Source organism: Pistacia vera, plastid, assembly GCF_008641045.1.
Source record: "Pistacia vera plastid, complete genome".
Taxonomy (NCBI): Eukaryota; Viridiplantae; Streptophyta; class Magnoliopsida; order Sapindales; family Anacardiaceae; genus Pistacia; species Pistacia vera.
The window spans coordinates 5,001-15,000 of NC_034998.1; the positions used below are offsets into that span (position 1 = coordinate 5,001).

The 10,000-nt window shown below is 33.3% G+C and overlaps 6 protein-coding genes and 3 non-coding genes across 9 annotated transcripts in view, besides 1 other annotated feature; 3 read left to right on the top strand and 6 right to left on the bottom strand. All coding sequences in view use genetic code 11, as the record gives it.

Moving 5' to 3' along the window:
* Positions 1-10,000: part of a sequence feature (LSC) that runs on past both edges of the window.
* Positions 613-1,766, bottom strand: rps16 (ribosomal protein S16). Its single transcript has 2 exons — positions 1,726-1,766; positions 613-838 (listed from the first exon to the last, which is right to left on the bottom strand). Exons 1-2 carry the CDS (start codon positions 1,764-1,766, stop codon positions 613-615), a joined length of 267 nt encoding a protein of 88 aa, YP_009383614.1.
* Positions 3,281-3,352, bottom strand: trnQ-UUG. The gene has a single exon. It is a non-coding gene; the product is annotated as a tRNA-Gln (tRNA).
* Positions 3,717-3,902, top strand: psbK (photosystem II protein K). The gene has a single exon. It carries the CDS (start codon positions 3,717-3,719, stop codon positions 3,900-3,902), a length of 186 nt encoding a protein of 61 aa, YP_009383615.1.
* Positions 4,278-4,388, top strand: psbI (photosystem II protein I). Its single transcript has one exon. The coding sequence runs from the start codon at positions 4,278-4,280 to the stop codon at positions 4,386-4,388; it is 111 nt and encodes a 36-aa protein (YP_009383616.1).
* trnS-GCU lies at positions 4,556-4,643 on the bottom strand. Its single transcript has one exon. It is a non-coding gene; the product is annotated as a tRNA-Ser (tRNA).
* Positions 6,358-6,429, top strand: trnR-UCU. Its single transcript has one exon. It is a non-coding gene; the product is annotated as a tRNA-Arg (tRNA).
* atpA (ATP synthase CF1 alpha subunit) lies at positions 6,634-8,157 on the bottom strand. Its single transcript has one exon. The coding sequence runs from the start codon at positions 8,155-8,157 to the stop codon at positions 6,634-6,636; it is 1,524 nt and encodes a 507-aa protein (YP_009383617.1).
* Positions 8,215-9,526, bottom strand: atpF (ATP synthase CF0 subunit I). Its single transcript has 2 exons — positions 9,360-9,526; positions 8,215-8,653 (listed from the first exon to the last, which is right to left on the bottom strand). Exons 1-2 carry the CDS (start codon positions 9,524-9,526, stop codon positions 8,215-8,217), a joined length of 606 nt encoding a protein of 201 aa, YP_009383618.1.
* atpH (ATP synthase CF0 subunit III) overlaps positions 9,789-10,000 on the bottom strand; it is a 246-nt gene continuing 34 nt past the window's right edge. Inside the window, exon 1 of the mRNA in view lies at positions 9,789-10,000. This exon is cut by the window's right edge and continues 34 nt beyond it. Within this exon, the coding sequence (YP_009383619.1) occupies positions 9,789-10,000 (212 nt within the window).

Genomic DNA, 10,000 nt, shown 5'->3' on the forward strand with positions numbered 1-10,000 from the left:
ATTAATTTATTAATTTAATGAAAATCCAAATAATGAGAATCAAAATTAAAATGAAATTAAATATATTAAATATAAATATATAAAATGGAATAGATAAATAATTAGATAAATAGAAAGAATTTAGAAAGACTTGAAATAAATCGAAAAGCAAAAGGACTTGTACTGGATGTGCACTACATATACAAATGGATCAAAAAGAGATGTAGGTGAAAAAAGAAATTAACGAAAAAAAAATAGGAAGAAACCTTGGGCTTATTCAATCAAGCAATATAAATAAAATACACAAGCTTAATCCCTTGTTTTGTTATTTGTTAATAGATTTCCAATGAAAAATCCCCCAGTTGCAAGTACTGTAAATTTTTTATATTTCTAGATCCAATTATCAATTCTCACTTGATCTTTTTTATATGCATCTTATATCAATAAAATTCTAGCAATAAAATCGATTTTTGTACTTATACGTATAGAACATCATAATATTCTATAGTAGCAACATTAACTAGGAATAATAAATAGGTATGAATAGAGAACCAAAAAAGAGGGGAAGGGTAAAGAAAAAGTTATAGAAAACTATATAGGAGTCATCTACACCCTCTTTTTTGGTTCTATTGCTTAATAGAATTTCGTTTGATTAAGACTAAGCTGCGTAAAAACCCCCGCCTTCTTTGAAATATCATGAACAGTTCCTGTAGGTTGAGCGCCCTTGTCAAGGAAATATAGAATAGCAGGAACGTTTAAATGGGTTTGATTATTTATCGGATCATAAAAACCCACTTTCCGAAGATCTCTTCCTTCTCTTCGGGATCGAACATCAATTGCAACGATTCGATAAACGGCTCATTGGGATAGATATAAATGAACAATACCCCCCCTAGAAACGTATAAGAGGTTTTCTCCTCATACGGCTCGCGAAAAAACGATTCGAAATTATTATGTATCGAATTAGAATGTCAAATATCAAATAGATATATAAAATCATCAAATCAATTTCCAGAGATTTAAGTCCTTCTTTTTTTTCTTCTTTTTCGAAAAAGAAGAAAAAAAGAGCATTCGTACTCTCATAACTCAAGTTGGATAACTTTCAAATAGCCTATAAAGAACAGCCTTAGGCATTTATTTCATTTTTTGAGCGGTCTCTAACCCCTTTGTTGTTTGTCTCCTTTCGAATCCATTTTTGGAGTCTCGATTCTGATCTAATTATTGAGACAATTGAAAACGGTATTTCCTTGTTCCAGGATCCTTTATCTTTGCCTTGAATCATTGGGTTTAGACATTACTTCGGTGATCTTTAATCGTTTTCAAAAATGGCAGCAACAAACCTCTTTTTGTGATTTCTTTCTATGAAAGAATTATACGAACAATTGATTCCTGCATGATACACTTTTGATCGAAAGAGTTTTACCAATTCAAAAAGATTTTCCTTTTGCATTGAAAAATTGTTCGAATCGGATCCTTTCGATTTCGATATCAAAAATATACTTACGAAGTTTGTTCCAACGTATTGATTGGTATTAACCCTAGACCCTTGCCCCTGAGAAATGAATAAATACTTTCTACTCGAGCTCCATCAAGTACTATTTACATTACAACCCAACAAAAAACGAGGGTTGTAGTAGAACCGAACAAAGGATGTCGAGCCAAGAGCCCATTCATTCCTAGATAATAGAAAATAGAAAATGGTGGATGGAAAAAAAATCCACAGCTGATCATGTCCTTCAAGTCGCACGTTGCTTTCTACCACATCGTTTCAAACGAAGTTTTACCATAACATTTCTTTAGTTTCGAACCAGTATGTAATTGATTCAATTATGGAATCATGAATAGTCATTGCTTCGGTCAATACACAGTACTTTTGACTTCTATATGAAATGAATAAGTAATTTAAGCCTCAGTTAGGAAGAAAAAGGCTCAGTAAGAATTCAATTTAACCCTCGATTTTATTGTATGAGTGCAATAGTTTTTTTATTTATAAATAAAAAATAACACGAATAAAAAAAAATTGGAATCTCCGTTGTATCTTCAAATGATTCGATAGAATAGATTCAACAATCTTACACGTCTTCGAGTCCCAAGGACACGTAAAAAACATTCAAATTATTTAAAAAAATTTCCTACCCCGACATCATAATTTAAATACAGTTTTACTAAGGATTATATTTGATCATCATAAGAGAGATAAATCCATATCGAGGATTTCCGTATCTATCAGATTAGACTGAACAATTTTCATTGGAAGGAATTATTGATATTCGATGTTAAATAGTTAAGAGTAAGGTAAGGGCTCACAAATCCTTTTCAAAAAAAGCGAAAGAACGCTATCAATGAAATATAAGGATAGCAATCCATGCATATAAAGATTTCCTCAATTTATGCGTAGTTTCTTTTGCTTGAACTTAAGGTTGACTAATCTTTCCCTAAAATTTTAAATGAAAATAAAGTAAATAAGATGTATGAATCATCCCCGTCTCAATTGTTATTACATAGATTTAAATTATTCATTAGAGACAAATACCAAATACCTAAAAATGAGGGTTAAAGAAAATCTATTAACCATTAAATATGGAACTTGATTATTTGGTAATGAAATTTGGACAGACATAGATATTCAAATTGATATCTTCCATCGCTCACTAACTCTTATCTACTCTCACTCTCAATTCATTCCGGGGGGATGATGAATCATAAATAAAAAAGGATCCTTTTTTCTGGGATGCTAGACTATTTTGTCTAAAATACAAAGCCAAAAAGATCCAGATTAAGTCATTAACTAGTCTTAAGAGACTTAATCCCATTGATTGAATTCAATCAGTAACAAGAATACCCTCTTGTTTAGAATTCAGAAATAAAAGGAGAATAATTGGGCTGTCTTATTAAAAAAAGATAGGGAATATAGAGGCTTTCGCATTTCGATTTAGAATGTATCCTTGAAAAATCAACTAGATATGGCACGTAAGGCTTTTCTAAGCAACTAACTTAAATACGAAAGTGAAAGGGGGAGGCATAAACTAAAAGGCTCATCAGACTTTTTTTGACTTCAACCTCTTGGGATCTAGGTTCCCATCTTATCTGGATCAAAAATGGATTCTGTTATGTTTTCGTATTATTCGAACTCGATTCAATTTGTGAAAAAAGATCAGATTCAGAGAAAAATTTTTAAAATTAGAAACAAGAAGTCAATTTTATCAAAACAAAAATTAGACTCTTAAATAGTAAATAAAACGTTGCTCAAAAACAAAAAGAGAATTTTGATTCTGATATCTGATATATATTAGAGTCCACTCTGGGACGGAAGGATTCGAACCTCCGAATAGCGGGACCAAAACCCGTTGCCTTACCACTTGGCCACGCCCCATTTCAATTTCTATTCAATACTAATAAACACTAATATTGATATTGGTTGTTCGTCAATTCCAGTGCAAATCCCTACGGAATAAATTCGATTCTTGTTTTATTTTAGTATTAGGGTTTTGACACGTGTAGCTGTCGAATTAAACTCAATTTATTGATCATTATATATAATTCAATTAAGATATTGTATGAAAGTATGATTTCTTCTATTCTCTTGTGAGAATAGAAGGATTTTTGTTTTGATTGGTTCGGTTCAAAGAAGTCTTTTTTTGTCTACCTGACTTCCTTTTCTTCATTTTTACCTTCTATCAATAACATATTAATAACTCAATCAAAATACAACTATCTCCAAGAAAAAAATGTTTGTTATGCTTAATATCTTTAGTTTGATTTATATCTGTTTTAATTCTGCCCTTTATTCCAGTAGTTTTTTATTCGCCAAATTGCCCGAGGCCTACGCTTTTTTGAACCCAATTGTAGATGTTATGCCAGTAATACCTCTTTTCTTTTTTCTCTTAGCCTTTGTTTGGCAAGCTGCTGTAAGTTTTCGATGAGATCTTTAATACTATCCTAGAAAAATTCATAATTTATTCGAGTTCGAGAAAAAAAATTTTACCAATTGATAAGATCAGATGAGTCTTACAATATGAATGAACCCTCAATTCAAACGGCGAAATTCTCGAGTAGCCACGATAAATTTGGATCCCGCGATTTCCCGATTCTTACTTTTTTTTTTCACTGAAACACCCTATATCGAGTCCACCACAATATCGAATTCGAATTGTGTGAATTTCTGAAAACTCTTTTCTATTTCTAGAAATTCGAAAACCGTTTCATTTCTTGGTGTCAAACTAGGATCCATAGTTCATAGTATAAAAATAGAGAATCTATTTTCTTTTTCCCAGAAAAACAGATTTGGAGATTGTGTAATGCTTACTCTCAAACTCTTTGTTTACACCGTAGTGATATTCTTTGTTTCTCTCTTCATCTTCGGATTCCTATCTAATGATCCAGGACGTAATCCTGGACGTGAAGAATAAAAAATAAGAAGGTTTTCCTTGCTTTATTCAATTCTTAGAAATGCTCTTAGGATTTTTTGCTATTCCACATCTTTAACTAGAACTATATCTTTAACTATATCTATTAAAAAAAAAACAAAAAGGTTTACTAAATTAAAATTTGAAAGATACCAAGCCATTGACGGAAACGGAAAGAGAGGGATTCGAACCCTCGGTACGAATAACTCGTACAACGGATTAGCAATCCGCCGCTTTAATCCACTCAGCCATCTCTCCTAATTGAAAAAAAAGACAATTACTATGTTACATTACACAAAAAAAAATAATGTTTAAAAAAAGCCCTTCTTTACTTTATTTATTATATTTCTATAAATTTCTTATATAAATTATTAGATAGCTTATAGAGATTCGTTTTTGATTCTATTTTGTATTGTATTATATAGATAGATACAACTTTTATCAGCAATTCCCTTTTTATAAAATTCAAATAAACGACTCGAAAAAGATATCTCGAATAAAAAAAAAAAAAAAATAAAGAATATCTCTTTAATTTTGAATTTTGTTTCCAAGGGCCGTTTTGATTTCCATGGCCTGGCCTGGCAGTACCGAGCCGGGCCTCCCTTTTTGTTTTGTTTCAATGAAGCATACCACACCGAATCCTAGATAAAATGATTTATTTGGATTTGATTTGAAAACCAAAAAAAGAAATGCGTGTTCCTCTTATTATATTCAACCAAGACTCAAAAGATGAAACTATCGATTTTTGCACAATTCATTTTTATGTTATGACTTAAGTTAAGTTCTTTTGTCGAGCCATATCTGTCAAAATTCCTCCAACAAAAGAACTTGTTATTTAAAGGAAAAAGTCCTCTTTTTTTTTCCTAATTTCATTAGGACTCCCGACAAACACGTCAACGCTCTAATCTCTAATTTCCATTTCATGGTTATTTTTCATTTCTGTCTTATCTTGATTCCGTCCGATTCCTTTGTTGGACAAAAGGCCCTTTTATATACAATAATTGCATTGTAGCGGGTATAGTTTAGTGGTAAAAGTGCGATTCGTTCTATTAACCCCCTTAATAGTTAAGGGGTCCTTCAGTTTCATTCATATTCCGATCAAAAACTTTATTTCTTAAAAGGATTGAATTTGAATCCTTTACCTCTAAATGAAAAATTCGAGGAATAGTATCCATTCTCGTGATTTGTATCCAAGGGTCACAATTCGAAATTGAAAATTTGGATTATGAAATTGCGAAACATAATTTTTTTGAATTGGATCCATACTTCCAATTGAATAAGTATAAGTAAGGGATCCATGGATAAAGATAGAAAAGTCTATTTCGAATCGTAACTAAATCTTCAATTTTGGTTTTGTATAGTGTAGATTGAAGCAAAATAGCTATTAAACGATAACTTTGGTTTACTAGAGGCATCGACCTATTCATATTCTATTTTTTTAGCTCGGAAGAAACAAAATACTTTTCCTGAGGATTCTCTCAAATAGAAATAGAGAACGAAGTAACTAGAAAGATTGGTATTGTTAGAATCCCCTTCTTCTAGAGGGATCATCTAGAAAGCGAATTGTTTTGAATGGATTCAGACCAAAAAAGCTGACATAGATGTTATGGGTCGAATTTTTTTATTTCGTTCCTGTCTTATATCTGGGAATTTATCCATCTTCCATAAAGGAGCCGAATGAAACCAAAGTTTCATGTTCGGTTTTGAATTAGAGGCGTTAAAAATGATGACTGGACGTCGACTATAACCCCTAGCCTTCCAAGCTAACGATGCGGGTTCGATTCCCGCTACCCGCCCCATATGATAATTATATCAATTATTATATCAATTCATTGATGCATTAATTCAATTCAAATTAATGCATCAATGAATTGAATACGCAATTCCTTAAATTCTCTCCCATATTCTTTTTCTTTATTTTTTCCGAACAAGAGATAGGAAAGAAAAATGCGAAAAAAATTCGGAATGAAAGGCGTCCATTGTCTAATGGATAGGACAGAGGTCTTCTAAACCTTGGGTATAGGTTCAAATCCTATTGGACGCAATTTTTTTCCATTTCTATATTATATTCTAATAGGATTATTTTAATAACTAATTAAAAATTAACTAATTAAAAATAATAAATTCAAATTCCTTATTACTTCTATCTTAATTTTTTTTTATTAATATTTAATATTCCATTTTTTGAATATTCAATTCTGAATCGAATTCAGTATTAGAAAGATTAAGAGTGATCGGTTTTTTTTATTTATAATTGTTCCTGAAGTAGAAAGCGTTCCATATGTTCCTGAATAGCTTCTTTCAAAAGGGCTTCTGCTTCCTCGGTGAATGTCTTGGTAGAAGATATGATTTCTTGGAACTGAGGTTTATTCGTTTTTAAGTAAGTACGTAACTCAACGAGAAATTTTCTTACCTGTCCAATTTCTAATGAATCAAGATAACCATTCGTTCCAGTATAAATAGTCATTATCTGTTCTTCAACCGTGAGAGGGGCTGATTGGGATTGTTTGAGCAACTCACGTAATCGTTGACCCCTTGCCAATTGATTCTGAGTAGCTTTATCGAGATCAGAAGCAAATTGCGCAAAGGCTTCTAATTCTGCGAATTGGGCCAATTCCAATTTTAATTTGCCGGCTACTTGTTTCATAGCTTTAATTTGAGCGGCGGATCCTACTCTGGAGACAGAAATACCCACATTAATGGCAGGTCTGATTCCTGCATTGAATAGATCCGCGGATAAGAATATTTGTCCATCTGTAATGGAAATTACATTAGTAGGAATATAAGCCGAAACATCTCCGGACTGGGTCTCAACTATTGGTAAAGCGGTCATACTTCCTTCACCTAACTGAGAACTTAATTTCGCGGCTCGTTCCAAAAGTCGTGAATGTAAATAAAAAACATCTCCTGGATAAGCTTCGCGACCGGGAGGTCTTCGTAATAGAAGAGACATTTGTCGATAAGCCTGCGCTTGTTTGGAGGGATCATCATAAATGATTAAAGTGTGTCGTTCACGGTACATAAAATACTCAGCCAGAGCTGCTCCCGTATAAGGAGCGAGATATTGTAACGTAGCGGGGGAATCCGCCGTTTCGGCTACCACAATAGTGTATTCCAGCGCCCCCCTTTCCTGGAAAGTAGTCACTACCTGAGCCACAGAAGATGCTTTTTGACCAATAGCTACATAAACACATATTACATTTTGCCCTTGTTGATTGAGAATCGTATCCGTGGCTACTGCCGTTTTACCGGTCTGTCTGTCCCCAATAATTAATTCTCGTTGACCGCGTCCTATAGGGATCATCGAATCAATAGCAATAAGTCCTGTTTGAAGAGGCTCATATACGGAACGTCTCGAAATAATACCTGGGGCGGGGGATTCAATTAATCGAGATTCAGAAGCTGAAATTTCACCTCGACCGTCAATAGGTTTAGCCAGGGCATTTATAACACGACCCAAATAAGCCTCGCTTACTGGTATCTGAGCAATTTTTCCTGTTGCTTTTACAGAACTTCCCTCTTGTATCATTAAACCGTCACCCATTAATACAACACCAACATTATTTGATTCTAAATTTAGAGCAATGCCTATTGTACCCTCTTCAAATTCTACTAATTCACCTGCCATTACTTCATCAAGACCATAAATACGAGCGATGCCATCGCCTACTTGAAGTACGGTACCGATATTTACAATCTTTACTTCTCTATTATATTGCTCAATACGTTCACGGATAATATTACTAATTTCGTCGGCTCTAATTGTTACCATGAGTATTTCTTAATTTTTTTTTTTGGAAGAAAAAAAATAATGCCTACTGCAAAAGGACTAATCAGTTATTTCTTTCAGCGCCCCAAACATGCCAATATTAGCACTAATGGTACGTAAATGTAACTCCTTGTTCAAACAACTATTTAGAGTTCCTAGAGCTCCTTGTAAAGCTTGTTGGAAAACCCGTTGTCGGACTTGATTAATTGCTCTTTGTTGTTCAAAATGGATGGTTTCATTTTTGTAATTTTCTAATTGTTCCAAAGTTTTAGAAGTTGAATTAATCAAATTCCATTTTTCTCGTTCTATCTCAGAGTACCCATTCACTCGAAACTGATCTGCCTCCATTTCAACTTTCCGTAAACGGGCCCGGGCTTTTTCCAGCCGTTCAATGGCCCCTCCCTGCAGTTCTTCTGAATTTCGAATAGTATTTAAGATCCTCAGTTTTCGATTATCTAATAAATCACTTAATGAAAGTAGATTATCGTTCCATTCATCTCAAAATTTCCATAATCCCTTCCCGAACCAAACATGAAATTTTCGATTCATTTGGCTCTCACACTCAATTACTTGAACTATTTATGTATGGGGGGGCAGTCCCATATCTTTTTTTTAATGTAATGAGCCTATCCTCTTCCTCTCTTCTCTATTCATATTCCAAAATGCCGTGACTGATCAATAAAATCAAGACAAGAATATTCGGAGGACTCTTCTGACCAAACAAAAATAGATAATTGTCAGCAAAGTTGTTTCTTTTTTCTTAAAATCCAAAGAATTCTTCTTACTTTAATATATAGGTCATCGATTCAGCATAAAAAGGGGTTGATTGAAATACCCATTTTTCCAATATTTTCCAATAAAAAAGAAAAGGCTCAAATCATTTTATCGACACGAGTGTTTTATATCGAAAAAAATTCTAATTATTCATTTTGAAACCATTTCTATTCGATATTAACATAGAAGTAGAAAGAGTACCATGCTGCGTCTGTACTTCAAACGGTTTAGCTTTAACCATGTTCATGTTAATGGTCCCGCATTATTGGTTTGTTTGATAGAGAATCAAAGTAGATTTACCAATGAATCACGAAATGCTATAGTTCTTAAATATGATTTTCAATTTATTCAGAAGTAATTCGCGGAATCGTGCACCTTTTTCAGTCCTAGTTAGAACAAAAAAAAAGTGCAACTGGTTGAATCCAGCCTATTCTTGAAATAAACAACTCACACGCACTCCCTTTCCAAAAAAGATCAATACACCAAGCACTACACTTAGATTTATTGGATTTGTTGCTAAAATATCGGTATTAAACCCGAAACTCCCGGCGAATGGCCAGTGAAACGAGGAAACGAAAGACTCGGTTCCATTTTTCATATGATCTCCTCTTTTAGATAGACTAAAAAAAAAAGAACTCTGTTCTTTTTTTTTTGTATCACTTCACCCTTTTTTCGACTTCTTCTATCTATTTATATTTATTTATTATTATTTAATATTCAATTTCGATTTTTTTTGTTTTTTTTTTTAGTCATTTTTCTATTGCGAAATAGAGTCAAAAATTCGATATAGAATTTTAAAAAGCAAGGAACACAGGTCTCTAAATACGACAAAAAAATACGTAATTTTCCTATTTATAGGATTAAACAAAGGGATTCGCAAATAAAAGCGCTAATGCTACAACCAGTCCATAAATTGTTAAAGCTTCCATAAAAGCCAGACTAAGCAATAAAGTACCTCGTATTTTTCCCTCCGCCTCGGGCTGTCTCGCGATACCTTCTACAGCTTGGCCTGCTGCAGTACCTTGACCGACCCCAGGTCCAATAGAAGCAAGCCCGACAGCCAACCCAGCAG